Source organism: Cygnus olor, unplaced genomic scaffold (genome assembly GCF_009769625.2).
Source record: "Cygnus olor isolate bCygOlo1 unplaced genomic scaffold, bCygOlo1.pri.v2 scaffold_182_ctg1, whole genome shotgun sequence".
In the NCBI taxonomy this organism is placed as follows: domain Eukaryota; kingdom Metazoa; phylum Chordata; class Aves; order Anseriformes; family Anatidae; genus Cygnus; species Cygnus olor.
In genome coordinates, this window is record NW_024429123.1 from 1 (window position 1) to 26,179 (window position 26,179).

At 66.9% G+C, this 26,179-nt stretch overlaps 8 protein-coding genes across 12 annotated transcripts; all 8 read left to right on the forward strand.

The window, feature by feature from the left end:
• LOC121063316 (guanylate-binding protein 2-like) lies at positions 1 to 2,681 on the forward strand. Of its 3 annotated transcripts, XM_040543730.1 has the most exons (9): positions 99 to 323; positions 445 to 572; positions 640 to 749; positions 831 to 1,021; positions 1,098 to 1,340; positions 1,419 to 1,699; positions 1,777 to 1,989; positions 2,059 to 2,346; positions 2,424 to 2,681. In XM_040543730.1, the coding sequence occupies exons 1-8, from the start codon at positions 149 to 151 to the stop codon at positions 2,191 to 2,193; spliced, it is 1,476 nt and encodes a 491-aa protein (XP_040399664.1). In that variant the 5' UTR covers positions 99 to 148; the 3' UTR covers positions 2,194 to 2,346; positions 2,424 to 2,681. The 3 variants fall into 3 exon arrangements, with proteins under 3 accessions (XP_040399662.1, XP_040399665.1, XP_040399664.1); XM_040543728.1 differs by having other exon boundaries at positions 1 to 323; positions 640 to 1,021; XM_040543731.1 differs by lacking the exons at positions 1,777 to 1,989; positions 2,059 to 2,346 and having other exon boundaries at positions 98 to 323; positions 1,419 to 1,495; positions 2,397 to 2,681.
• Positions 2,682 to 2,776: 95 nt separating this feature from the next.
• On the forward strand, positions 2,777 to 5,376 carry LOC121063315 (guanylate-binding protein 1-like). The gene is made up of 9 exons (XM_040543727.1): positions 2,777 to 3,015; positions 3,156 to 3,283; positions 3,355 to 3,464; positions 3,546 to 3,736; positions 3,813 to 4,055; positions 4,134 to 4,414; positions 4,483 to 4,695; positions 4,765 to 5,052; positions 5,130 to 5,376. Exons 1-9 carry the CDS (start codon positions 2,841 to 2,843, stop codon positions 5,334 to 5,336), a joined length of 1,836 nt encoding a protein of 611 aa, XP_040399661.1. The 5' UTR covers positions 2,777 to 2,840; the 3' UTR covers positions 5,337 to 5,376.
• Positions 5,377 to 5,412: 36 nt separating this feature from the next.
• LOC121063318 (guanylate-binding protein 3-like) lies at positions 5,413 to 6,044 on the forward strand. Its single transcript, XM_040543733.1, has 2 exons — positions 5,413 to 5,719; positions 5,796 to 6,044. Exons 1-2 carry the CDS (start codon positions 5,413 to 5,415, stop codon positions 5,909 to 5,911), a joined length of 423 nt encoding a protein of 140 aa, XP_040399667.1. The 3' UTR covers positions 5,912 to 6,044.
• On the forward strand, positions 5,613 to 10,711 carry LOC121063314 (guanylate-binding protein 1-like). 2 transcript variants are annotated; one of them, XM_040543726.1, is made up of 9 exons: positions 5,613 to 5,779; positions 8,459 to 8,612; positions 8,684 to 8,793; positions 8,875 to 9,065; positions 9,142 to 9,384; positions 9,463 to 9,743; positions 9,812 to 10,024; positions 10,100 to 10,387; positions 10,465 to 10,711. In XM_040543726.1, exons 2-9 carry the CDS (start codon positions 8,532 to 8,534, stop codon positions 10,672 to 10,674), a joined length of 1,617 nt encoding a protein of 538 aa, XP_040399660.1. In that variant the 5' UTR covers positions 5,613 to 5,779; positions 8,459 to 8,531; the 3' UTR covers positions 10,675 to 10,711. The 2 variants fall into 2 exon arrangements, with proteins under 2 accessions (XP_040399660.1, XP_040399659.1); XM_040543725.1 differs by lacking the exon at positions 5,613 to 5,779 and adding an exon at positions 7,990 to 8,344 and having other exon boundaries at positions 8,485 to 8,612.
• Positions 6,053 to 7,732, forward strand: LOC121063320 (guanylate-binding protein 2-like). The gene is made up of 5 exons (XM_040543735.1): positions 6,053 to 6,353; positions 6,430 to 6,672; positions 6,751 to 7,031; positions 7,100 to 7,312; positions 7,388 to 7,732. Exons 1-5 carry the CDS (start codon positions 6,053 to 6,055, stop codon positions 7,730 to 7,732), a joined length of 1,383 nt encoding a protein of 460 aa, XP_040399669.1.
• A 146-nt stretch (positions 10,712 to 10,857) lies between the features above and the next one.
• LOC121063312 (guanylate-binding protein 1-like) lies at positions 10,858 to 15,506 on the forward strand. 2 transcript variants are annotated; one of them, XM_040543723.1, is made up of 9 exons: positions 10,858 to 11,051; positions 12,148 to 12,275; positions 12,344 to 12,453; positions 13,564 to 13,763; positions 13,852 to 14,094; positions 14,178 to 14,452; positions 14,548 to 14,760; positions 14,832 to 14,934; positions 15,019 to 15,506. In XM_040543723.1, the coding sequence occupies exons 1-9, from the start codon at positions 10,877 to 10,879 to the stop codon at positions 15,399 to 15,401; spliced, it is 1,830 nt and encodes a 609-aa protein (XP_040399657.1). In that variant the 5' UTR covers positions 10,858 to 10,876; the 3' UTR covers positions 15,402 to 15,506. The 2 variants fall into 2 exon arrangements, with proteins under 2 accessions (XP_040399657.1, XP_040399658.1); XM_040543724.1 differs by lacking the exon at positions 10,858 to 11,051 and adding an exon at positions 11,645 to 12,007.
• A 489-nt stretch (positions 15,507 to 15,995) lies between these two features.
• Positions 15,996 to 18,061, forward strand: RPS19 (ribosomal protein S19). Its single transcript, XM_040543732.1, has 6 exons — positions 15,996 to 16,085; positions 16,335 to 16,405; positions 16,478 to 16,578; positions 17,573 to 17,756; positions 17,852 to 17,906; positions 18,001 to 18,061. The coding sequence occupies exons 2-6, from the start codon at positions 16,335 to 16,337 to the stop codon at positions 18,025 to 18,027; spliced, it is 438 nt and encodes a 145-aa protein (XP_040399666.1). The 5' UTR covers positions 15,996 to 16,085; the 3' UTR covers positions 18,028 to 18,061.
• A 141-nt stretch (positions 18,062 to 18,202) lies between these two features.
• CADM4 (cell adhesion molecule 4) lies at positions 18,203 to 25,489 on the forward strand (the record flags this gene model as incomplete). The annotated part of the gene is made up of 6 exons (XM_040543734.1): positions 18,203 to 19,696; positions 20,889 to 20,973; positions 21,920 to 22,026; positions 23,882 to 24,028; positions 24,887 to 25,039; positions 25,246 to 25,489. Coding segments are annotated over exons 2-6 (707 nt in total), but the record flags the coding sequence as incomplete, so codon positions are not given.
• Between the last annotated feature and the right edge of the window lie 690 nt (positions 25,490 to 26,179).

Consider the following 26,179-nt stretch of genomic DNA (forward strand, 5'->3'; position numbering starts at 1 on the left):
CCCGGAAAACGAGGGAATGCGGGAAAGGGCCGAGGAGCTGCCGCCCTCCCTGCCGAGTCAGTCGGGGGCAGGATGAGGAGGGGCTGCTGACCTTTGTTTGCCCGTGCTGCTGCTTTTGGTTTCATTTCCGTCCGTGCTCGGAGCAGCAATGGAGGAGCCGCTGTGCCTGGTGCAGAACGGGGCCGACGGGGTGCTGAGCCCCAACCCCGAGGCGCTGGAGGTGCTGCGCGGCATCGGGCAGCCCGTGGTGGTGGTGGCCATCGCGGGGCCCTACCGCACCGGCAAGTCCTTCCTCATGAACCACCTGGCGCAGCGGCGCCCTGGTGAGATAACGGGAGATTTAACGGGGTTAACGGGGGATTAACAGGGTTAACGAGGGGGTTAATGGAAGATTAAGGGGGCTGGCGGGTCCTGCTACCCTCACAACCCCTCCTGGCCCCGCAGGATTCGCCCTGGGTCACACGGTGCAGGCGCAGACCAAGGGGATCTGGATGTGGTGCCTGCCACACCCACGCCGGGCCAACACCACCCTGGTGCTGCTGGACACCGAGGGGCTGGGGGACCCCAACAAGGTGGGTGCGGGGCCGGGGGGGTCGTGGGAACCCCGGATATGGCCCTGACGACCCCCCCTGGCTGCAGGGCAACAGCCACAATGACACCTGGATCTTCACGCTGGCGCTGCTGCTCTCCAGCACCCTGGTGTACAACAGCTCTGGCACCATTGACCAGCAGGCGCTGCAGCACCTCGGGTACCGGGGGATCGGGGCGGGCACAATGGTGTCGGCGCTGTCACGGTGGCATCATGGTGATGGTGCCGCCGCTCCCCACAGGGTGGTGACGGCGCTGACGGAGCGCGTGCAGGTGCGGGCGGAGGACAGCAGGGATGAGTCGGCGGCTGCCTTCGTGCGCTTCTTCCCCAGCTTTGTCTGGGCCGTGCGGGATTTCGCGCTGGAGCTGTCTCAGGACGGGCGGCGCATCACCGCGGACGAGTACCTGGAGAACGCGCTGCGCCTGCAGCCCGGTACGGTAGCGGCACCGCGGTGTTGCGTCAGGGTGACGCCATAGGGCCGCATCCTGATGGCCTCCTCGTGCCGCAGGGAGCAGCCGCGTGGTGCAGGAGCAGAACGAGCTGCGGTGCTGCCTGCGCGACTTCTTCCCTGAGCGCAAGTGCTTCGTGCTGCCACCGCCGGCCGAGGTCGAGGCGATGACGCGGCTGGAGGAGCTCAACGAGGGGCAGCTGCGCCCCGGCTTCCTGCGGCAGGCCGACGCCTTCTGCCGGCACGTCTGGGACAAGGCCCCGGTGAAGGCGCTGCCGGGGCGGCAGGCGGTGACGGGCAGCAGTGAGTTGCGGCGGTGTGGGGACGGGCGGCCCCGTTTGGGTGCCGTAGGGGGGTGACACCGCCATCGCCTCCTGGCAGTGCTGGCGAGCCTGGCGGAGAGGTACGTGGCGGCCATCGCCAGCAGCGGGGTGCTGTGCCTGGAGAGCGCGGTGATGGCGCTGGCGATGGCCGAGAACACGGCGGCGGTGGCGGCGGCAGTGGCCGAGTACAAGCAGCGCATGGAGCAGGAGCTGAAGCTGCCCACGGCCTCGCAGGAAGCGCTGGGGGACGTGCACCGGCGCTGCGAACGCCGCGCCCTCGGCCTCTTCATGGCGCGCGTCTTTGCTGACAAGGAGCAACGCTACCAGGGCCAGCTGATGGTGGGTCCCGGCATGGCGCGGTGTGGCAAAGCACGCGGTGTCCTCCTGCCTGCTGAGCCGTGCATCGCCCCTGGCAGCACGAGCTGGAGGCGGCCAAGGAGGAGTTCTGCCGGCGCAACGAGGCGGCCTCCGTGGAGCGGAGCCGTGTGCTGCTGCGGGAGCTGTGGCAGGACGTGGAGCAGCGCCTGGACCGCAGGGAGTACGCCGTGTCGGGGGGCTCGCGCCGCTTCCAGGAGCGCCTGGGGGAGCTGATGGAGGAGTACCACCAGCGGCCCGGCAAGGGGGTGAAGGTGAGCGCGGTGCCGGTGCCCTACACGTGGTCCTGGTGGCGGTAGTACCCTGACGGCTGCGCCCACCAGGCGGTGGCGGTGCTGGAGGAGTTCCTGCGGGAGCGCAAGGTGCTGGTGCGGGCGCTGTGTGCGGCCGACCAGCAGCTGTCAGAGTGCGAGAGGGAGCGGGTGGCCAGCGACGCGCTGGCAGCAGCAGCGGCGTAAGCGGTGGCGGAGGCCACGAAGGCGTTTGAGGCGCGGCAGGAGGAGCAGCAACGCAGCTTCAAGGAGCACCAGAGGCAGCTGGAGGAGCGGCTGTGGTGCGAGCAGCGGGTGATGCTGGAGGAGCAGGAGCGCATCATTGAGCACAAGCTGCAGGCAGGCGTTGGGGCACCACGGTGGCAGAGTTGCTGGGGGCTGCCGTAGAGGAGCTGAGCCTCCTCCGTGTGCTGCAGAAGCAGCGGGCGCTGCTGCAGGAAGGCTTCCAGCGCGAGGCTGAGGCGCTGTGGGAGCAGATCAAGAAGCTGGAGAAGGAGAAGGAGGAGATCAAGAAGGGGTCGTGGATCCAAAGGGCGCTGGATGGGCTCGGCTCATGGTCGCCGACCTCTTTCTGCCGGGCCTGGCACGGGTCGCGGTCTCGGGGGCCCTGCAGCTGATACAGGGCGTGTTGTGACCTCGGTGCGACCCCAACAAATTCCTCCATTCTGCCTCCAGTTTTGGGTTTCCCGGAAAACGAGGGAATGCGGGAAAGGGCCGAGGAGCTGCCGCCCTCCCTGCCGAGTCAGTCGGGGGCAGGATGAGGAGGGGCTGCTGACCTTTGTTTGCCCGTGCTGCTGCTTTTGGTTTCATTTCCGTCCGTGCTCGGAGCAGCAATGGAGGAGCCGCTGTGCCTGGTGCAGAACGGGGCCGACGGGGTGCTGAGCCCCAACCCCGAGGCGCTGGAGGTGCTGCGCGGCATCGGGCAGCCCGTGGTGGTGGTGGCCATCGCGGGGCCCTACCGCACCGGCAAGTCCTTCCTCATGAACCGGCTGGCGCAGCGGCGCACCGGTGAGATAATGCGGGATTAACAATTAACGGGGTTAACGAGGGGGTTAACGGGGGATTAACAGGGTTAACGAGGGGGTTAATGGAGGATTAACGGGGCCGGAGGGTCCCGCTCGCCCTCACAACCCCTCCTGGCCCCGCAGGATTCGCCCTGGGTCACACGGTGCAGGCGCAGACCAAGGGGATCTGGATGTGGTGCCTGCCACACCCATGCCGGGCCAACACCACCCTGGTGCTGCTGGACACCGAGGGGCTGGGGGACCCCAACAAGGTGGGTGCGGGGCCGGGGGGGTCGTGGGAACCCCGGATATGGCCCTGATGACCCCTTCCCCCCGGCCGCAGGGCGATAGCTGCAACGATGCCTGGATCTTCACGCTGGCGCTGCTGCTCTCCAGCACCCTGGTGTACAACAGCATTGGCACCATCGACCATCAGGCGCTGCAGCACCTCGGGTACCGGGGGATCGGGGTGGGCACAATGGTGTCGGCGCTGTCACGGTGGCATCATGGTGATGGTGCCGCTGTTCCCCGCAGGTTGGTGACAACGCTGATGGAGCGCGTGCAGGTGCACACAGAGGATGACAGTGACACAGCGGCAGCCAACTTTGTGCGCTTTTTCCCCGGCTTCATCTGGGCCGTGAGGGATTTCATTCTGGAGCTGTCGCTGGATGGGCAGAGCATCACCGAGGACGAGTACCTGGAGAACGCGCTGCGCCTGCAGCCCGGTACAGTGGAGACACCACGGTGTTGCATCAGGGTGACGCGATAGGGCCGCATTCTGACAGCGTCCCTGTGCTGCAGGGAGCAGCCACATGGTGCAGGAGCAGAACAAGCTGCGGCAGTGCCTGCGTGACTTCTTCCCCGAACGCAAGTGCTTTGTGATGCTGCCGCCGGCCGAGGTCGAGGCGATGAGGCGGCTGGCGGAGCTCGACGAGGGGCAGCTGCGCCCCAGCTTCCTGCGGCAGGCCGACGCCTTCTGCCGGCACGTCTGGGACAAGGCCCCGGTGAAGGCGCTGCCGGGGCGGCAGGCGGTGACGGGCAGCAGTGAGTTGCGGCGGTGTGGGGACGGGCGGCCCCGTTTGGGTGCCGTAGGGGGGTGACACCGCCATCGCCTCCTGGCAGTGCTGGCGAGCCTGGCGGAGAGGTACGTGGCGGCCATCGCCAGCAGCGGGGTGCTGTGCCTGGAGAGCGCGGTGATGGCGCTGGCGACGGCCGAGAACACGGCGGCGGTGGCGGCGGCAGTGGCCGAGTACAAGCAGCGCATGGAGCGGGAGCTGAAGCTGCCCACGGCCTCGCAGGAAGCGCTGGGGGACGTGCATCGGCGCTGCGAGCATTGCGCCCTCGCCATCTTCATGGAGCGTGCCTTCACCCACAACAGTCACCAGTACCAGGAACAGCTGAAGGTGGGTCATAGCAGGGCGCGGTGTGGCACGCGGCATCCTGCGCACTGAGCCACGCATCACCCTGGCAGCACGAGCTGGAGGCGGCCAAGGAGGAGTTCTGCCAGCGCAACGAGGCGGCCTCCGTGGAGCGGAGCCGTGTGCTGCTGCGGGAGCTGTGGCAGGACGTGGAGCAGCGCCTCGACCGCGGGGAGTACGCCGTGCCGGGGGGCTCGCGCCGCTTCCAGGAGCGCCTGCAGGAGCTGATGGAGGAGTACCACCGGTGGCCCGGCAAGGGGGTGAAGGTGAGCGCGGTGCCGGTGCCCTACACGTGGTCCTGGTGGCGGTAGTACCCTGACGGCTGCGCCCACCAGGCGGCGGCGGTGCTGGAGGAGTTCCTGCGGGAGCGCGAGGTGCTGGTGCGGGCGCTGTGTGCGGCTGACCAGCAGCTGTCAGAGCACGAGAGGGAGCGGGTGGCCGGCGAGGCGCTGGCAGCAGCAGCCGTGGCAGCGGCAAAGGAGGCTGCGGAGGCGGCCAAGGCACGGCTGGAGGAGCAGCAGCGTAGCTTCGAGAAGCACAAGCAGGATCTGGAGGAGCGGATGCAGCGCAAGCTGCAGGCGATGCTGGAGGAGCAGGAGCGCGTCATCGCCCACAAGCAGAAGGTAGATGTGGGGGCACTGTGGTGGCAGCGGTGCTGGGGGCCACTGCGGTGGTGCTGAGCGCCTTCCGTGTGCCGCAGGAGCAGGAGGCGCTGCTGAAGGAAGGCTTCAAGGAAGAGGCTGAGAAGCTGAAGGAGCAGATCAAGAAGCTGGAGAAGGAGAAGGAGGAGATGAAGAAGCTGCTGAGGATCCAAACTGTAGTGAATGTCGTCAGTGGTGCCATCAACCTGCTTAGCCTGGGGCGGGCCGTGATGCCAGTGGCCCTGCGGCTGCTGCGCCTGGTGTGATCTTGGCGCAACCCCAATAAACTTCTCTGTAGTACCACCAGCTTTGGGTTTCCTTTGTCCTTTGGAAGACGAGGGAATGCAGCATGGGGCCGAGCAGCTGCTGCCCTCCTTGTTGAGTCAGCTGGGGGCAGGATGGAGCGGGGGGGTCCGCCGACATTTTTCTACCCGTGCCTCTGCTTTCGGTTTCGTTTCCCCACTTGGAGCAGCAATGGAGGAGCCGCTGTGCCTGGTGCAGAACGGGGCCGACGGGGTGCTGAGCCCCAACCCCGAGGCGCTGGAGGTGCTGTGCGGCATTGGGCAGCCCATGGTGGTGGTGGCCATCGCGGGGCCCTACCGCACCGGCAAGTCCTTCCTCATGAACCGGCTGGCGCAGTGGAGCACCGGTGAGATAACGGGGTTCATGAGGAGGTTAATGGGGCTAATGAGGGGGTTGACATTAACGGCCTCCCGGCCCTGCAGACTATGCCCTGGGCTCCACATTGCATGCACTGATAAAGGGGATCTGGATGTGGTGCCTGCCACACCCGTACCGGCCTGACACCACCCTGGTGCTGCTGGACACCGAGGGGCTGTGAGGGACCCCAGCAAGGTGGGTACGGGGCCAGGGGGGTCGCGGGACCACTGGATTCAGCCCTGACGACCCCCCCTCCGGGGCACTGGGCGACAGCCACAACGCCGCCTGGATCTTCACGCTGGCGCTGCTACTCTCCAGCACCATGGACCATCAGGCGCTGCAGCACCTCGGGTACCGGGGGATCGGGGTGGGCGTGGCAGTGTCGGCGGTGTTGTGGTGGCATCGTGGTGATGGTGCCACCACTCCCTGCAGGGTGGTGACAGCGCTGAAGGAGCACGTGCAGGTGCGGGTAGGGGACAGCAGGGACGCGGCGGTGGCCAACTTCATGCGCTTCTTCCCCAGCTTCATCTGGGCTATGTGGGATTTCATGCTGGAGCTGTCGCTGGACGCGCAGAGCATCACCAAGGACGAGTACCTGGAGCAAGCACTGCGCCTGCAGCCCGGTACGGCTGTGGCACCGCGGTGTTGCAGCAGGGTGACAGCGGAGGGCCGCATCCTGATGGCATCCCTGTGCTGCAGGGAGCAGCCGCATGGTGCAGGAGCAGAACGAGCTGCGGCGCTGCCAGCGCAACTTCCTCCCCGAGAGGAAGTCCTTCGTGATGCTGCCGCCGGCCGAGGCCGAGGCGATGAAGCAGCTGGCGGAGCTCGACGAGGGGCAGCTGCGCCCCGGCTTCCTGCGGCAGGCCGACGCCTTCTGCTGGCACATCTGGGACAAGGCCCCGGTGAAGGCGCTGCCGGGGCGGCAGGCGGTGACGGGCAGCAGTGAGTTGCGGCGGTGTGGGGACGGGCGGCCCCATTTGGGTGCCGTAGGGGGGTGACACCGCCATCGCCTCCTGGCAGTGCTGGCGAGCCTGGCGGAGAGGTACGTGGCGGCCATCGCCAGCAGCGGGGTGCTGTGCCTGGAGAGCGCGGTGACGGCGCTGGCGACGGCCGAGAACACGGCGGCGGTGGCGGCGGCAGTGGCCGAGTACAAGCAGCGCATGGAGCGGGAGCTGAAGCTGCCCACGGCCTCACAGGAAGCGCTGGGGGACGTGCATCGGCGCTGCGAGCATTGCGCCCTCGCCATCTTCATGGAGCGTGCCTTCACCCACAACAGTCACCAGTACCAGGAACAGCTGAAGGTGGGTCATAGCAGGGCGCGGTGTGGCACGCGGCATCCTGCGCACTGAGCCACGCATCACCCTGGCAGCACGAGCTGGAGGCGGCCAAGGAGGAGTTCTGCCAGCGCAACGAGGCGGCCTCCGTGGAGCGGAGCCGTGTGCTGCTGCGGGAGCTGTGGCAGGACGTGGAGCAGCGCCTGGACCGCGGGGAGTACGCCGTGCCGGGGGGCTCGCGCCGCTTCCAGGAGCGCCTGCAGGAGCTGATGGAGGAGTACCGCCAGCGGCCCGGCAAGGGGGTGAAGGTGAGCACGGTTCCAGTGCCATATGCGCGGTGCCAGTGCTGGTGGCGGTAGTACCCTGACGGCTGCGCCCACCAGGCGGCGGCGGTGCTGGAGGAGTTCCTGCGGGAGCGCGAGGTGCTGGTGCGGGCGCTGTGTGCGGCCGACCAGCAGCTGTCAGAATGCGAGAGGGAGCGGGTGGCCGGCGAGGCGCTGGCAGCAGCAGCCGTGGCAGCGGCAAAGGAGGCTGCGGAGGCGGCCAAGGCACGGCTGGAGGAGCAGCAGCGTAGCTTCGAGAAGCACAAGCAGGATCTGGAGGAGCGGATGCAGCGCAAGCTGCAGGCGATGCTGGAGGAGCAGGAGCGCGTCATCGCCCACAAGCAGAAGGTAGATGTGGGGGCACCGTGGTGGTGGCGTTGCTGGGGGCTGTGGCGGCAGTGCTGAGCCAGGCTCTGTGTGCTGCAGAGCAGTGGGTGCTGATGCAGGAAGGCTTCCAGTGTAAGGCCGATGTGCTGTGGGAGCGTATCGAGAAGCTGCAGGAGGAGGAGGAGGAGATCAAGAAGTCGTCGTGGCACCAAAGGGCGCTGGATGGGCTCGGCTCATGGTCGCCGACCTCTTTCTGCCGGGCCTGGCACGGGTCGCGGTCTCGGGGGCCCTGCAGCTGATACAGGGCGTGTTGTGACCTCGGTGCGACCCCAACAAATTCCTCCATTCTGCCTCCAGTTTTGGGTTTCCCGGAAAACGAGGGAATGCGGGAAAGGGCCGAGGAGCTGCCGCCCTCCCTGCCGAGTCAGTCGGGGGCAGGATGAGGAGGGGCTGCTGACCTTTATTTGCCCGTGCTGCTGCTTTTGGTTTCATTTCCGTCCGTGCTCGGAGCAGCAATGGAGGAGCCGCTGTGCCTGGTGCAGAACGGGGCCGACGGGGTGCTGAGCCCCAACCCCGAGGCGCTGGAGGTGCTGCGCGGCATCGGGCAGCCCGTGGTGGTGGTGGCCATCGCGGGGCCCTACCGCACCGGCAAGTCCTTCCTCATGAACCGGCTGGCGCAGCGGCGCACCGGTGAGATAATGCGGGATTAACAATTAACGGGGTTAACGAGGGGGTTAACGGGGGATTAACAGGGTTAACGAGGGGGTTAATGGAGGATTAACGGGGCCGGAGGGTCCCGCTCGCCCTCACAACCCCTCCTGGCCCCGCAGGATTCGCCCTGGGTCACACGGTGCAGGCGCAGACCAAGGGGATCTGGATGTGGTGCCTGCCACACCCATGCCGGGCCAACACCACCCTGGTGCTGCTGGACACCGAGGGGCTGGGGGACCCCAACAAGGTGGGTGCGGGGCCGGGGGGGTCGTGGGAACCCCGGATATGGCCCTGACGACCCCTTCCCCCCGGCCGCAGGGCGATAGCTGCAACGATGCCTGGATCTTCACGCTGGCGCTGCTGCTCTCCAGCACCCTGGTGTACAACAGCATTGGCACCATCGACCATCAGGCGCTGCAGCACCTCGGGTACCGGGGGATCGGGGTGGGCACAATGGTGTTGGCGCTGTCACGGTGGCATCATGGTGATGGTGCCGCCGTTCCCCGCAGGTTGGTGACAACGCTGACAGACCACGTGCAGGTGCACACAGAGGATGACAGTGACACAGCGGCAGCCAACTTTGTGCGCTTCTTCCCCGGCTTCATCTGGGCCATGCGGGATTTCGCGCTGGAGCTGTCACTGGACGGGCAGAGCATCACCGAGGACGAGTACCTGGAGAACGCGCTGCGCCTGCAGCCCGGTACGGTAGCTGCACCGCGGTGTTGCGGCAGGGTGATGCCATAGGGCCGCATCCTGACAGCGTCCCTGTGCTGCAGGGAGCAGCCGCGTGGTGCAGGAGCAGAACGAGCTGCGGCGCTGCCTGCGGGTCTTCTTCCCCGAACGCAAGTGCTTCGTGCTGCCACCGCCGGCCGAGGTCGAGGCGATGACGCGGCTGGCGGAGCTCAACGAGGGGCAGCTGCGCCCCGGCTTCCTGCGGCAGGCCGACGCCTTCTGCCGGCACGTCTGGGACAAGGCCCCGGTGAAGGCGCTGCCGGGGCGGCAGGCGGTGACGGGCAGCAGTGAGTTGCGGCGGTGTGGGGACGGGCGGCCCCATTTGGGTGCCGTAGGGGGGTGACACCACCATCGCCTCCTGGCAGTGCTGGCGAGCCTGGCGGAGAGGTACGTGGCGGCCATCGCCAGCAGCGGGGTGCTGTGCCTGGAGAGCGCGGTGATGGCGCTGGCGACGGCCGAGAACACGGCGGCGGTGGCGGCGGCAGTGGCCGAGTACAAGCAGCGCATGGAGCGGGAGCTGAAGCTGCCCACGGCCTCGCAGGAAGCGCTGGGGGACGTGCATCGGCGCTGCGAGCATTGCGCCCTCGCCATCTTCATGGAGCGTGCCTTCACCCACAACAGTCACCAGTACCAGGAACAGCTGAAGGTGGGTCATAGCAGGGCGCGGTGTGGCACGCGGCATCCTGCGCACTGAGCCACGCATCACCCTGGCAGCACGAGCTGGAGGCGGCCAAGGAGGAGTTCTGCCAGCGCAACGAGGCGGCCTCCGTGGAGCGGTGCCGTGTGCTGCTGCGGGAGCTGTGGCAGGACGTGGAGCAGCGCCTGGACCGCGGGGAGTACGCCGTGCCGGGGGGCTCGCGCCGCTTCCAGGAGCGCCTGCAGGAGCTGATGGAGGAGTACCGCCAGCGGCCTGGCAAGGGGGTGAAGGTGAGCACGGTTCCAGTGCCATATGCGCGGTGCCAGTGCTGGTGGCGGTAGTACCCTGACGGCTGCGCCCACCAGGCGGCGGCGGTGCTGGAGGAGTTCCTGCGGGAGCGCGAGGTGCTGGTGCGGGCGCTGTGTGCGGCCGACCAGCAGCTGTCAGAATGCGAGAGGGAGCGGGTGGCCGGCGAGGCGCTGGCAGCAGCAGCCGTGGCAGCGGCAAAGGAGGCTGCGGAGGCGGCCAAGGCACGGCTGGAGGAGCAGCAGCGTAGCTTCGAGAAGCACAAGCAGGATCTGGAAGAGCAGACGCAGCATGAGCAGCAGGCGATGCTGGAGGAGCAGGAGCGCATCATCGCCCACAAGCAGAAGGTAGATGTGGGGGCACTGTGGTGGCAGCGGTGCTGGGGGCCACTGCGGTGGTGCTGAGCGTCTTCCGTGTGCCGCAGGAGCAGGAGGCGCTGCTGAAGGAAGGCTTCAAGGAAGAGGCTGAGAAGCTGAAGGAGCAGATCAAGAAGCTGGAGAAGGAGAAGGAGGGGATCAAGAAGGGGTCGTGCATCCAAAAGCCGCTGCATCTTTTCAGCACTGTCATCGGCCTCTGGGGGCTGTGGCGGGCCGTGATGCCAGTGGTCCTGCGGCTGCTGCAGCGCCTGGTGTGACCTTGGTGCAACCCCAATAAATTTCTCTGTGGTGCCACCAGCTTTGGGTTTCCTGGAAAGTGAGGGAATGCAGGTAGCGGCCAAGCAGCTGCTGCCCTCTCTGCTGAGTCAGCTGGGGGCAGGACGGCTGGGGGGGGGGGTGGGGCAACTTTTTTCTGCCCATACGGCTGCTTTTGGTTTCATTCCTGCGCTTGGAGGCGCCATGAAGGAGCCGCTGTGCCTGGTGCAGAACGGGGCCGACGGGGTGCTGAGCCCCAACCCCGAGGCGCTGGAGGTGCTGCGCGGCATCGGGCAGCCCGTGGTGGTGGTGGCCATCGCGGGGCCCTACCGCACCGGCAAGTCCTTCCTCATGAACCACCTGGCGCAGCGGCGCACCGGTGAGATAACCGGGGATTAACGGTGTTACCAAAGGATTAACGAAGGATTAATGGAGTTAACGAGGGGGTTAACGGTGGATTAATGGGGCCGGAGGGTCCTGCTCGCCCTCACACCCCTTCCCAGCCCTGCAGGCTTCACCCTGGGTCCCACGGTGCAGGCGCAGACCAAGGGGATCTGGATGTGGTGCCTGCTTCGAGAAGCACAAGCAGGATCTGGAGGAGCGGATGCAGCGCAAGCTGCAGGCGATGCTGGAGGAACAGGAGCGCGTCATCGCCCACAAGCAGAAGGTAGACGTGGGGCACTGCGGTGGTTGGGGTGCTGGGACCCGCCGCAGTGGCACTGACCCCACTTCGTGTGCCGCAGGAGCAGGAGGCGCTGCTGAAGCAATGCTTCCAGCGCGAGGCTGAGGCGCTGTGGGAGCAGATCAAGAAGCTGGAGAAGGAGAAGGAGGAGATCAAGAAGGGGTCGTGGATCCAAAGGGCGCTGGATGGGCTCGGCTCATGGTCGCCGACCTCTTTCTGCCGGGCCTGGCACGGGTCACGGTCTCCGGGGCCCTGCAGCTGATACAGGGCGTGTTGTGACCTCGGTGCGACCCCAACAAATTCCTCCATTCTGCCTCCAGTTTTGGGTTTCCCGGAAAACGAGGGAATGCGGGAAAGGGCCGAGGAGCTGCCGCCCTCCCTGCCGAGTCAGTCGGGGGCAGGATGAGGAGGGGCTGCTGACCTTTATTTGCCCGTGCTGCTGCTTTTGGTTTCATTTCCGTCCGTGCTCGGAGCAGCAATGGAGGAGCCGCTGTGCCTGGTGCAGAACGGGGCCGACGGGGTGCTGAGCCCCAACCCCGAGGCGCTGGAGGTGCTGCGCGGCATCGGGCAGCCCGTGGTGGTGGTGGCCATCGCGGGGCCCTACCGCACCGGCAAGTCCTTCCTCATGAACCGGCTGGCGCAGCGGCGCACCGGTGAGATAATGCGGGATTAACAATTAACGGGGTTAACGAGGGGGTTAACGGGGGATTAACAGGGTTAACGAGGGGGTTAATGGAGGATTAACGGGGCCGGAGGGTCCCGCTCGCCCTCACAACCCCTCCTGGCCCCGCAGGATTCGCCTTGGGCCCCACGGTGCAGGCGCAGACCAAGGGGATCTGGATGTGGTGCCTGCCACACCCACGCCGGGCCAACACCACCCTGGTGCTGCTGGACACCGAGGGGCTGGGGGACCCCAACAAGGTGGGTGCGGCGCCGGGGGGGTCGCAGGACCCCTGGATCCAGCCCTGACGACCCCCGCCCGGGTACAGGGCGACAGCCGCAACGACGCCTGGATCTTCACGCTGGCGCTGCTGCTCTCCAGCACCCTGGTGTACAACAGCTCTGGCACCATTGACCAGCAGGCGCTGGAGAACCTCGAGTATCCAGTGCTGGGATAGGGGCGAGAAGCGTTTTGGGGGGATTCAGGGGGGGTTAGGGGAATTTTTTGGGGGGGCTGGGGGGGTTTAAGGGGATTTGGTGCTTAAGGGTTAACAGGGGAGGGGAGTTTGGGGAATGTTGTGGGGTTTGGGGGATGTTGTGGGTTTTGGGGTGAAGTTGTGGGGTTTGGGGGATGTTGTAGGGTTTGGGGTGGCGTTGTGGGGTTTAGGAGGATGTGAGTTTTAAGGTGATGTTTTGGGGTTGGGGGTGATTTCGGATATTGGGGGGGGATTGGAGGTTAAAGGTTGAAAGAGGCAATGCAGGATTTAGGGTGAAGTCGTGGGACTTAGGGAGCATACAAGACTTAGAGGGCGATGTAAGATTTAGGGTGAAGTCGTGGGGTTTAGGGAGCGTACAGGATTTAGGGGACAGTGTAAGATTTAGGGTGAAGTTGTGCGGCTTAGGGGGGTGTTTTGGGGTGGGGGACTGTCAGATTTTGGGGGATTTGGGCTTTAAGGTTTAATGGGGCAACGTAGGATTTAGGCTGCAGTTTTGGGATTTGGGGGGGATGCAGGATTTAGGGGGCGATGCGAGATTTAGGGTGAAGTTGTGGGGTTTAAGGTGATAAGGGATTGGGGGGATACAGGTTTTTGGGGTGACGCTGTGGGACTTAGAGGGGACGAGGGATTTAGGCTGAGGCCACAGGATTTGGGCAGGGACAGGACTTGGGCTGAAAGTGTGGGGTTTAAGGGGATTTGGGGCTTAAATTTTAACGGGGGGATGCGGGATTTTTTTGGGGGGGTGCAGGATGTAGGGGGATGCAGAACTTGGGGGAATTTAGGATGAAGCTGTGGGATTTTGGGGGATGTCAGATTTGGGGGAACACAGGACTTGGGGGGTGATGAGGATTCGGGGTGAAGCTGTGGGATTTGGTGGAGACGCGGGATTTGCGGTGAAACTGGGGTTTGGGTGGGTACACGCGGGGTTTGGGGGGACACGTGGTGTTTGGGGCCCAGTTGTGGGGTTTGGGGCAGGATGGCTGGACGATCTGGGGCGGAGGCCGGGCTTGGGGTCCCTGTCGATGTCCGTTGGGTTCCTCACCGGGCACCAGGCTGGTGTCAGAGCTGACGGCCTTCATCCGGACGCGGGCCAGCGACAGTGAGCGGGCAGGCGAGGCAGAGGACAGTGAGTTCGTGCGCTTCTTCCCCGACTTCGTCTGGGCCGTGCGCGACTTCACGCTGGAGCTGCAGGCGGACGAGCGCCCCATCACCGAGGACGACTACCTGGAGCGGGCGCTGGCCCTGAAGCAGGGTGAGCTAGCGAGTGAGGACGCGGCACGGACGCGGCAGTGGCAGCGTGGTGGTAACGGGGCTCACGGCGCCCCCGTTTCCCCGTGCAGGCTACGGGCGGCAGGCGGTGGAGTACAACACCACGCGGCAGTGCATCCGCAACTACTTCCCCACACGCAAGTGCTTTGTCTTCCCGCCACCGGTGGGCGCGGAGCAGCGGGGCCGGCCCGAGGAGCTGCCCGAGGTGGCGCTACAGCCCAGCTTCCTGGCACAGGTGGAGCGCTTCTGCCAGCACGTGCTGGCTTCCTCCAGGCCCAAGCAGCTGCAGGACGGCGCGGAGCTCAACGGCCGCAGTGAGCGGGGGTGCGGTGGGGGTGGGAACGAGGGCTTGGCGGCGGCGTGGCCTCACCGTGCCTCTCTGCACCGCTCCCGGCAGCGTTCAGCACGGTGGTGCAGAGCTACCTGGAGACCATCACTAGCGGGCGCGTGCCCTGCCTGGAGGGGGCGACGGCGGCGGTGGCGGCGAGCGAGAACGCAGCGGCGGTGGCAGAGGCGCTGGCCGAGTACTGCAACGGCATGCAGGGGGTGGTGCTGCCGGCCGAGCAGCACGAGCTGTCGGAGGAGCACAACCAGTGGCTGCAGCAGGCGCTGGCGGTCTTCCACCACCGCGCCTTCCGTGACCGCGACCAGCACTACCAGCTCAAGCTGATGGTGCGTGGCAGCGCCCCACGCCCCGCCATCCCTCGCCGGGCGTTCCCGGCCCCGTTGGCCCTGCCGCGGCGCTGACGCCGTCCCGGTGCCCGCAGGAGGAGCTCCACGCCAAGTACGGGTCGCTGCTGCAGCAGAACGAGGAGGCGTCGCGCACGCGCTGCTGGGAGCTGCTGGACGAGCTTGCCCAGCCCCTCGACACCAACTTGGCCCAGGGCGCCTACGCCCAGCCCGGCGGCTACCGCGCTTACCAGGCCGACCGGCAGCGCCTGGTGGACGCCTACCGGGAAGCCCCGAGCAAGGGCACCAAGGTGAGGACGGTGCTGCGAGGCTCAGGGAGGGGGGCTCATGGCTGTTCCCTCACCCCCCTGGGGCCCTGCAGGCCGAGGAGATGCTGGACAAGTTCCTGGAGGGGCGCAAGGCGGAGGCCGAGGCGGTGCTGAAGGCGGACAACGCGCTGACCGAGGTCGAGAAGCATCTGGCAGGTGAGGGCCGTGGCCTCGCTGCGTCCCTGTGGCCCCCGGGGCTGACTCACAGCCTCCCCTCATGTCCCCGTCCCCCCCCCCAAGACCAAAAGCAGCAGGCGGAGCTGCTGGGGCAGGCGCAGAAGGCGGCGGAGGAGCGCAACAAGCAGCTGGAGGTGCTGCTGGCCGACCAGGAGCGCAGTTACCAGGAGAGCCTGAAGATGCTGGAGGCCAAGCTGCAGGCGGAGGCACTGAACATGCAGGAGGACATCAAGCGGGCCATGGAGGCCAAGCTGCAGGAGCAGGAGCGGCTGCTGAAGCAGGGCTTCAGCGAGCGGGCCAAGCTGCTGGAGGACGAGGTGGCCAGCCTGCGGCAGTCGCTCAAAACCCAAGACATAGTGGGACACATCTGCAAGACCCTGCAGGTGGCCCTGCACGCCGCATGCGAGGTGGCCACCCTGCTCAACAACCACAAGTCCCTCAAGTAGGCGGCGTGCCGGGGCGCCGCTGCCGCCGCAGGGCAGCGATGCTCGTGCCGCGTGCGTGGCCGCGGCAGCCGCCGTTCCCGTGCCAAATAAAGCAGCTTTCGTACAGCTCCTGTGCCGATGCTTCACCGTCTGCCCGGGGCGGGGGGGGGCCGGAGGGCTCCGCCGGCGCCTTCCGCTCCTCCCGTTCCTTCCCGGCGCCACCGCGGCCTTGCCCTGTGCCGGAAACGTCAGGGAGGAGTCCCCTTCCCCCCCACCCCCCGGTTCCGGGAGGTGCCGCCAACCCCCCAGCGCCCCCCGGCCGCTCCACGCCCCGTCCCGGGATACTCCCCGCCCCCCCGGCCGCTCCCCGTCCCCCCGGGCCGCTCCCAGCGCCCCCAGGCCGCTCCCCGTCCCCCCGGCGGTGACCTCGCGGCTCCCACCGGAGGGGAGCGCGCCCGGTGCTGCCCCAGCCAGCGGTGACGTCACGCCCGCGGCGCGCCCCCACGTGGCGGCGGCGCGCCATTACATGGGGGGGGAGGGGGGGACGCGGAGCCACGCCCCCTCGGCGCGTCTATTGGCCGGGCGAAATCTCGCGGAGGGGGATTGGCGGGGAAGGTGTCGCGAGACTCGGTCCCTGCGCCTTCCCCCGGGTGGCCCCGCGCTCCCTCCTCTTCCGGCCCCGCCGCGCGCGCACGGAGCAGCGAGGTCGGGACCGGGACCGGGGGAGAGGGAACCGGGGCTGGGGGGGGGAAGCGGAACCGGGACCGGCACCGGGGGGGCGGGGACGGGGCCGGGCTCGGGCTCGGGCTCGGGACCGGGACCGGGACTGGGCTCGGGACCTGGGGGGCCGCGGTCGGGGCGCGGAGGGCACGGGGGGGGGGCTCCCGGTTCGGGTTCCGGTCCCGGCGGGGCTGACCCCCCCTCCCCCCCCCCCCCCCCCCCATGTCCCGGTAGATGCCCGGGGTGACGGTGAAGGACGTGAACCAGCAGGAGTTCGTGCGGGCCCTGGCGGCTTTCCTCAAGAAGTGAGTGCGGGGGGACGGGGGGGGGGGCACCGGGGGGTACCGGAGAGCCCCCGGTAACGGCGCCGCCCGCAGGTCGGGGAAGCTGAAGGTGCCCGAGTGGGTGGACACGGTGAAGCTGGCCAAGCACAAGGAGCTGGCGCCCTATGACGAGAACTGGTTCTACACGCGGGCCGGTGAGTGCCAGAACGGGGGGGGGGTTTGCCCCAAAACGAGAGATTTTTTCCCAAAGCGGGAGCTTTTTGCCCAAAACAGAGGGTTTTCTCCCCAAGAACGGGAGGAATTTTCCCCCCAAACCATGAGGATTTCCTTCACAAAACAACGGAAGCTTTTATCTGCAAAGCCGGGAGCTTTTCGCACAAAATAGCGGATTTTTCCCCAAACCGGGAGCTTTTTCCTCAAGAACAGGAGGGTTTTCCCCCAAAACAGGAGCCTCCCCCAAAAAACGGGAGGATTTCCCCCAAAACCAGAAGCTTTCTCCCCCAAACCAGGAGCTTTTTGACTAAAACAGGATTTTCCCTTAAAACCAGGAGCCTTAATCCCCCCACAAGGCCAGCAACTTTTTCCCTAAAAGAAGATTTTCCCCCCAAAAATAGGAGCCTTTCACCCCGTAAAACCGGGAAGCTTTTCTCTCCAAAACGAAGAACTTTTTGTCTAAAACAGGATTTTCCCCCCAAACTGGGAGCCTTGTCCCCTCAAAACCAGGAACTTTTTCCCTAAAACGAAAGATTTTCCCCCAAGAACAGGAGCTATTTCCCCTCAAAACCCTCAAAACCCCAAAAACTGGAAGCTTTTCTCCTCCGAACCAGGAGCTTTTTGCCTAAAATAAAGGATTTTCCCCCAAAACCGGGAGCCTTATCCCCCACAAAGCCAGGGTTTGTTTCCCCAAAACAGAAGATTTTCCCCCAAAACCAGGAGCCTTTCACCCCGCTTAGAACCGGGAGCATTTTGCCTAAAACAGAGGATTTTCCCCCAAGAATGGGAGCCTTGTCCCCCCCCCCAAAAAAGTGAGCTTTTTTCCCTAAAACAGAAGACATTCCCCCAAAACAGCAACCTTTCCCCCCAGAACCCTTGAGCTCCCCCCCCAGAACCCCCAACCCTTCACCCCAGAGCCCTTCTTTCCCCAAACCTCACGCTTTTCCCCCCAAAAAACCCTTCCCCCCCCCACAGCTTCCACCGCCCGGCACCTGTACCTGCGCGGCGGCGCCGGCGTGGGCTCCATGACCAAGATCTACGGCGGGCGGCAGCGCAACGGCGTCATGCCCAGCCACTTCAGCCGCGGCTCCAAGAGCGTTGCCCGCCGCGTGCTGCAGGCGCTCGAGGGGCTCAAGATGGTGGAGAAGGACCAGGATGGGTGAGCGGCCCCGCTTTGGGGCAAATTGTTCCGTTTTCATCACTTTCTTCCATTGTGTTCATTCTCTTCTCAACGCTTTTTTGGTTTTCATCCAGCGGGCGCAAGCTGACGCCGCAGGGGCAACGGGATCTGGACAGGATCGCTGGGCAGGTGTGTGCCCCGTTTTGGGGTGATTTAAGGGGTTTTTGGTGTTTTTTTTTCGGGGCGATTTTCACGCTGACGGGGGTCTCTCTGCCTTCCCCAGGTGGCGGCCGCCAGCAAGAAGCACTAGGGGCGACGCTGCGGAATAAAACCGGCTTCGTTAACGCGGGGTGCGGAGTGCTCCTTCCGAATGCTGGGGCGGATGGGGAAAATGGGGCGGTTTGGGGGTTGGGGGTGGTTTTCTGGGGGGGGAAAATGAGAATTTCTGTCCAAAAAATGGTGCTGAGGGGGAAAAGCGAGGAATCGTCCCTTGGGTTTGGGGCACGGAGCTGCACCAAGGGTGCCTGGCCTCACTGTGCAGCCCCACAGTCATTATCAATCCCTACAGCCTCGATTTATCAGTATTTTTATTTAAAAATTAAGGGAAAAAACACCCAAATCGGCTCTTACCGCGTCTGTCTCGCTGCCACGCCGCTGCCTGGCCTCACCAGACTCTAAAAACTGCTTTCTTTTTTTTGGAGGAAAAAGCAGGAGAAATGCCCTTTGGTCCCCAAAATTACCATTTTTAGTTCTAACCAGAGGGTTTGGGGGGAGAAAGTGTGTGGCTGGGAGGGAGCAGGGGCTCAGCCCTTGGAGAAACGGGGCGAAAATGGGCGTTTTTGGTGCAAATTCCTCAGTGAATTGGAAGAATCCTGAAAGAGGCATGAAAATGGCAGCGTTTGCAGCGATTTATAGATTTTCTTTTGCAACAAAACAAAGCAAGAATGACAGCGGAGATGGGGCTGAAAGAGAGAAGCAGCTGTTGTGTCAGCTGCGCTGATTTGGGGATTTTTATTTTTTTTTTTAAAAAAAGACTTTTTTCCTTCTTGGGAAGGAGGAGAGCGGGTATTTTTAGGTATTTTTAGGCTCGTTTTTCTTTTAACCAGCGTGGTTCTTGTGGCCTTCCAACAACCGCCCCTCCTGCGTGGCGATGCCAGAGTGAGCAGGCGAGAAGAAGAAGCGGGGGGGAAATGTTAGGTTTTTTTTTTTGCTTGAAGATGTCAAATTGGAGGATTTTAACCCAGCCGGGCAGGAGGAGCCTCTCAGAGCCTCAGAGACCCCTCAGAATGTGGGAAAGGATGGGGGGAAGGGGCCCCCTGTCTTAGGGTATTTTTCCTTCTCATATTGGGGGACTTTAATGGGAATTTAACGGGATTTTAATGGGAATATAACAGTAATTTAATGGGGCTCAGCACAGCCTGAGGAGACTGGGGGGTGCAGCAGCCCCTTACCCCCAAGTACACCACAAAATTCCTCCCAAATCGACTTCAGGGCACATTTTGGTTCACCCCTCTGTAGGGACGGGGAGGGGGAGGGGGTTCTGGGTCAAAAAGACCCTTTTTTCTCCAAATTTTACCTCAGAAAAAGCCCCTTGGTGACCCGCGCGGGCCGGGGCAGCCGTTTAACGGTCGTCGCGCCCCTCGGCGGCACGCGCCGCTCGCGGCCGCTGATTGGTTGAGAGGCGGGAAAGGGGGCGGAGCCGCGCCGAGGGCGGGAAGGGCGCTGAGGGAGAGGCGGCCGCGCCGCCATTTTGTGCCGCGGCGGGACCGGGGGCAGCCGGGGGTCCGCGGGGTCCCGGGGGGCTCAGGGCCCAGCCTCGGCCCCGCAGCCACCTCAGGAGTCTCGGGGGGGTTCGTTCTGGCCGCTGTCGGCGTCTCCCATCGGGTGCTTCAGCTCCTGTCACGGGCTGGCCTCGTGCAGCGCTGCTTTTCCTCATGGTCGTGGTGAGAGGCCCCTGCTCCCTGTGGAGAAATACGTCGGTGAGGCCTCAGGCACCAGTCCTGTCAGGGTTTAAGAAGCGTTTGGACTGTGTGCTTAGTCACACGGTCTAAAATTTGGGGGTAGACTCGTGTGGGGTCTCGATGATCCTCGCGGGTCCCTTCCAACTCAGGATATTCTGTGGTTCTGTGATTCTATGAGCCCTCGCTGAGGCAGTCGAGGCTCACGAGGATGAGAGATCTTTGCTTTCTTCTGCCTCATCGCCTTCCTCAGCTCAGGCTCACGAGGATGAGAGATTTTTGCTTTCTCCTTCCTCATCGCCTCCCTCAGCTCCTCACCTGTGTGCCCACACCACCATGGGCCCCTTCTTGCTGCTGAGGGGCCGCCATTTGCTCCTGTCACAACGCGGTGCCGGTCCCAGTCACCTCACCACCTCCATTCGCCTCCCCAAAGGCGTCACCCGGGCGGGCCGGTGCCTGCGGGCTGCAGCAGGACCGGTTGGTTCCCCTGCTGTGCCAGGTGGGGCCGAGCCCTCGGGGCTGGGGCTCTCCCTTTCCCTGTCCTCTTTTTCCCCGTCCTCTTTTCCCCATCCTAACGTGCTCCAAGCCCCCCAAACCCACTCCTTACCTGCTGGGAGAGGCCCCCACAGCTGCAGCGTGGAGGCAGAGGAACCCAACCCATCAGAGGCACAGAAGAGAGGACGCGCTCCAGCTCCTGCTCATCTCGTTCAGCTCCAGGAGGCGGCAGGGTGACAGCAGCCAGGACACGCGGCTGCAAATCGCCTCCTCTCTTTAATCACTGAGGATAATTACCCTCAGGACCCGGAGCCGTCGCCTCCCGTGTGCCCCAAGCCTTCCTCCCTGTCCTCGTCCTCGTGCCGCCCGCCAGCCGCAGCGTTTCGCCCCGAGGCGGCCACGCTTCCCTCGCACACTCTCACCATCCCACTAGAGGGCTCGGCGGCCACACCGCGGGGGTGGCAGTAAGATTTGGGGCAAAACAGGCGGAAACTGGGCATCGCTTTGGGCTCTTGTCCAAGTCTCGCCCCTGCACACTGCGTTTTCCAGACGGGGGTGCAGCCGGGGTCCCCCCCAGTGAAACCCTGTGGGACGGGGTCACCACCTCGTCGCTCTGGGGCGCGTTGGGGCAGCCCAGACCCCTCAACGGGGTGCTCAGAGCATCCCTAATGTCAAAAAAAAAACCCAAACCCTCTTTTTTTTCTACCATTTCTCCCAGCTGCAGGGGCTCCCCGCAGCCCGCCGAGGATGTCGCTGTGCATTCGCCCCCATCCCCGCCGCCGGTGGGGACGCCGATTCCTGCCGTAAGTTCCCTTTTCACCCCGTTTCCATGCTTTTTAGCCCATTTTCGGGTCTGCCTGCCAGATCCTGAATCTTTCAGCCAAAAAAAGGGTGGTTTTTGGGGCAGCTTCGCCTCGCCCCTCCCCGCGCCGGGACGGCGCCCGGACGTGCCCCGCGTGCCGACGAGCCCCCGAGCGGCCGCGGGGGGCCGAAATGGTGACAAACGGCCCCGAAACGGCGACAAACAGCCCCAAAACGCCGCGCTGCCCCCCCCCGCGGCCCCCCCCGGAGCCGGGCGGCGCAGAAAGGCCGCGCTGTTCGCGCTGAGTCGCCGCTTTGTTCGGTGCTGCCGGGGGTGAGGGCTGCCATAGAAACCCCGCTGCCCTCGCCGGGGGGACGATGGGGACGTGGGGGGGACCCCGCTGGCCCCCGGGGGGGGGGGGGGGGGGCTGTGATTTTGAAGGGGGGGGGCTGTGATTTAAGGGGGGGAGGCTGTGATTTTCTGGGGGGGGGCGGGGCGCACTTTGGGTGCCCCCCGTCCCACCTCGGGGTGCTCAGCACCACTTTTGGCTGCCCCGATCCCAGCTCGGGGTGCGGGGCTCTCGTCCCGGGGGGGCTGCCACCCCAAAAGGGGGGGCTCAGAGCCCTCCGTCCCCCCCTTCTTGGTGCACTCCAGTCCCTTTTTGGGGTCCCCAACCTCTCGTGGGGGGGCTGCTGCCCCCTCGTCCCCCCCCAAGCTGGGGGGCGCCAGGCCCAGACCCCCCCCCACCAATTGGGGGTCCCAGGGCTGGGTCCCCTCCCCCGGGGGGGGGCAACGTGGGACCCCCGGGGACCTTCGGGGGGGGCTCCCAGCCCCCCTGCACCCGCATGGGACTGTAAACAGCGGCCTCCCCGGCGGCGCCGGCTCCTCCTCCGCGCCCATTGGCCCGGCCTCTCGCATCTCATTAGCATACATTATCCCGCCAGCAGCCCGCTGCCAGGTGGGGAGCGGCAGAGGGACGCAGCAGCCACCATGAAGCCCCCCCGCGGCCCGCCGCTGCTCGCCGGCCTCCTCCTGCTCTGGGCGGCGGGCGAAGGTAGGAAGGATGCGGCCCCCCCCCGGTGTCCCCGTGTCCCCCTCCGTGTCCCCCCCCCGTGTCCCCCCCCCACCCCCTCCTTCCCTCCGCATCCACCTGCTCCGCAGCGCCCGGCCCCGCGTTGCGCCCCTACGGGGGGCGGGGGGGGGGGGAACACGGCTTGGGGAGCCCCCCCCCCCGGCCCCCAGCCCCTCCTCACCCTCCCGGGGGGGCCCCCCCGAGCCCGCTGGGCCCCGCGGTCCCCCCCCCCCCGTCCCGAGGCGCCGGCAGCAGCTGCCTCTGCCGCGCATCCGCAGCCCTCCCGCGCCGCCTCCCCCCGCGAGCCCCCCCCAGCACAGAGCCCGAGCGGGGGGGGCTCCCCATCATCCCCTCCCCAAATCGGGGGGGCTGCTCACCACCCCCTCCCCAAAATTGGGGGGCTCCCCCCCCCCGGGTCCCAATTCCCCGTGCCCCCCCCCTTCCTCTCCCCGAGCAGGGAAGGGGAAGATGGCGTTTTGCAGCCCCCCCGGCGCCCCCCATCCCTGCTGATGTCCCCCCCCCTTGTCCTCATCCCCCCCCATCCCTTTTACCCCTCCCATCCCTTTTACACCCCCCCATCCCTTTCACCCCCCCATCCCCATCAGTCCCCTCAGCTTTGTTCCACCCCTCCCGGCCTGGCTGCGGCAGGGGCAGTGGGACACGGGGAGGGGGGGGACACACACGCGGGTGCCACCCCCCGACCCCCCCCGAGGGGGCACGGCCGGCGCTGACCCCCCCCCCGGCCCCGGGTGTCCCCCGGCGTCCCCAGGCCCGCGCATCCCCGCGCCTCCACCGGGTGTCCCCGTGCCCTCGGGCGTCCCCGCGGTGTCCCCACGAGTCCCCCCCCCTCTGTCCCCTCTTGTCCCCTCCGGTGCCCCCCCATTCCCTCCGGTCCCCCCCGCCCGTCCCCACACCCTCCTGCCACTGTCCCCCACGCGCTGCCGTCCCGGCACCCTCGTGGCTGCCGTCACCGCTCCCGGCCACCTCCTGCCACCCTCCTTCGGCCTTCGGGTGTCACCGCGGTGGGGACACCACAATTTCGGGGACACCGTGCTCTTGGGGACACCGTGCTCTTGGGGACATCGTGGTCTTGGGGACACGGTGGCCTTGGGGACACGGTGCCACCGCTGCCCCCGTCCCGCCCGAGGTGCCAGGCGCCACCGGCCCGTCCCCGTCCCCGGCAGAAAGAGCCGATTGTCCCCACGCCACCGTGGCCGCGTCCCCTCCCCGCCACCAACCCCCCCGGGGGCCACCCGCCGGTCCCCGCGTGCCCCCCACCCCATGCCGGGGGGGACACTGGGGACGCTGGGGGGGGGGGAACAAAGCGTCCCTTTGTCCCCGCCGCTCCTCCGTGGGCGCCGCCGGCCCCGGGGTCCCCCCGAGCCCCGGCCCGGCCGCGGTGACCTTGGCGCGGTGACGACCTTGGCGGTGGCGGTGGCGCCGCGGTCGCCGTGGCGACCCTCAAAAAAAAAAGGGGGGGGGAGGACACGGGGGGGTGGGGGGCGATTGCGCTGACACAGCGGAACCGCGCGCCGCCGTGGTGCTGGCGGCACCGGGAGCGGTGGCTCCGTCCCCGTGCCCTCTGACCCCATCCCCGTTAACCCCCCCCCGGTGGCTCTCCCGTCCCCTTTAACCCCCCGCCCGGCGGCTGTCCCGTCCCCGTTAACCCCCCCGGTGGCTGTCCCTGCGCCCCCCCCCCCCCTCGTGTCCCCAACCTGTCCCCATCCTCCTGGCCCGCTGCCGGCCCCACGTGCGGCCACCGGCGGCGTCCCCATTGCCACGGCGCCCCCGGTGTCCCCGTCCCGGTGTCCCGGTGTCACCGCAGCCGCGTCCCCAGGGCGGGCGCAGGAGGTGCAGGCGGAGAACGTGACGGTGCTGGAGGGCAGCACGGCGGAGATCACCTGCCGCCTGCACCACTACGACGGCTCCATCGTCGTCATCCAGAACCCCGCGCGCCAGACCCTCTTCTTCAACGGCACCCGCGGTGAGCGGGGGGGCACCGGGGGGGGGGCACCGGGACGTGGGGACGCCCGGGGACGCCCGGCAGGGGTGGTGGGGGGGGATACGGGGGAAGGACGGGAGGTGGGTTTGGAGCTGGGGGGGGGTCTCGTGGGGTCCCTGGGGCGGTCCCTAGGGGTGGTTTTGGGGTGCCTGGGGGTGGTTTTGGGGTCCCTGGGGTGCTCGGGAGGTTCCTGGGATGCTTGTGGGGACCCTGGGGTGTTCGTGGTGTGGCCGTGGGGTCCCTGGGGTGATTTATGGGGACCCTGGGGTGCTTGTGGGGTAACTGGGGTGCTTGGGGGGTCCCTGGAGTGGCCCTGGGGTGGTCAGGGGGTCCCTGGGGTGCTTGTGGGGTGCTTGGGGGGTCCCTGGGGTGTTTGTGGGATGGCCGTGGGGTCCCTGGGGTGGTCCTGGGGGTGGTTTTGGGGTCCCTGGGGTGGTCGTGGGGTAGCCGTGGGGTTCCTGGGTTGGTTGGGGGGTGGTTGGGGGGTCCCTGGGGTGGTTGTGGGGTGGTCGTGGGGTCCGTGGGGGTGGTTTTGGGGTCCCTGGGGTGGTCGTGGGGTGGTCGAGGGGTCCCTGGGGTGGTTTTGGGGTCCCCGGGGTGGTTGTGGGGTGGTTGTGAGCTCCCGGCAGTGGTTGTGGGGTGGTTGTGGGGTCCCTGGGGTGTTGGGGGGACGTTACGGGGTGGTCGCCGGGGCGAGCGTGGGGTGAATGTGGCGAGCGTGGGGTGGCCGGGGTGAATATAGGATGACCGCGGGGCGGCCGCGGGGCGACCGAGGCGACCGCGGGGCGGCCGGGGTGGCCGCGGGGTGGCCGTGCCGCGGTGTGAGCGGGGCTGTCGCAGCGCTGAAGGACGAGCGGTTCCAGCTGGCCGAGTTCACGCAGCGGCAGCTCCGCATCCAGCTCGCCCGCGCCCGCCTGGACGACGAGGGCGGCTACTTCTGCCAGCTCTACACCGAGGACACCCACCACCAGATCGCCACCCTCACCGTGCTGGGTGGGGACCCGGGGACGGGGACCCGGGGACGGGGACCCGGGGACGGGGTCGGGACCGGGACGGGGCCGGGAACGGGGTCGGGACCGGGGCCGGGACCGTTACGCGGGGATGGAGGCGGTTTCCCCGTGCCCCGCGCCACGAAGCGCGGCGCTGCCCGCCTTGGGGCCGACGTCCGGGGCCGCTGACGCCCCCCTGCCCCCCCGCAGTGCCCCCCGACACGCCGGTGGTGGAGGTGACGGAGCCGGCGGTGGAGGGCGGCGAGGTGGAGCTGAGCTGCGTCGTGCCCCGCTCCCGGCCCCCCGCCACCCTGCGCTGGTACCGCGACCGGCGCGAGCTCAAAGGTGACGCGGGGACGCGGGGCGGGGGGACGTGGGGGGGTGGGGGCGTGGGGACGGGGATGCGGGACCCGGGCGGGGACGGGGATATGGGGACGGGGACGTGGGGACCCTGGTGGGGTGACAAGAAGCCTTGGGGGCAGGGGGACGTGGGAGGGGGACGTGGGGACCCTGTGGGGTCACGGGGAGCCTGCTGGGGGGGGGGGGATGGGGACATGGGGACGGGGACGTTGTGGGGATGGGGACAGGGACGTGGGGGCCCTGGTGGGGTCATAGGGAGCCTTGGGGGGACGGGGACAGGGACGTTGGGACCCTGCTGAGGTCACAGGGACCCTGGCAGGGATGGGGATGTGGGGACAGGGTCACGGGGACGCTGGTGGGGATGGGGACGTTGGGACCCCGGCAGGGATGAGGACGTGGGGACGGGGACATGGGGACCCTGGGAGGGTTGGGGACAGGGGAGCGAGGACGTGGGGGCCCTGTTGGGGTGACAGGGGGCCTGGTGGGGACGGAGACATGGGGAGGGGGACATGGGGACCCTGGTGGGGACGGGGAGGGGGACGTGGGGACCCTGTGGGGGACAGGGGCACGGAGGAGACCCTGCTGGGGATGGGGACACGGGGACGGGGCCGCGGGGACGCTGTGGGGTCACAGGCGCCCAGCCAGGGATGGGGACGGGGCCACGGGGCCGTGGTGGGGACGAGGACGGGGGACGAGGACAGGGGGGGGGGGGCCTTCTGGCACCAGCACCTCGGGGACCCCTCGGGGGCCACGGGGGCGGGCTCGGGGCCGCCGCGTCTCGGTG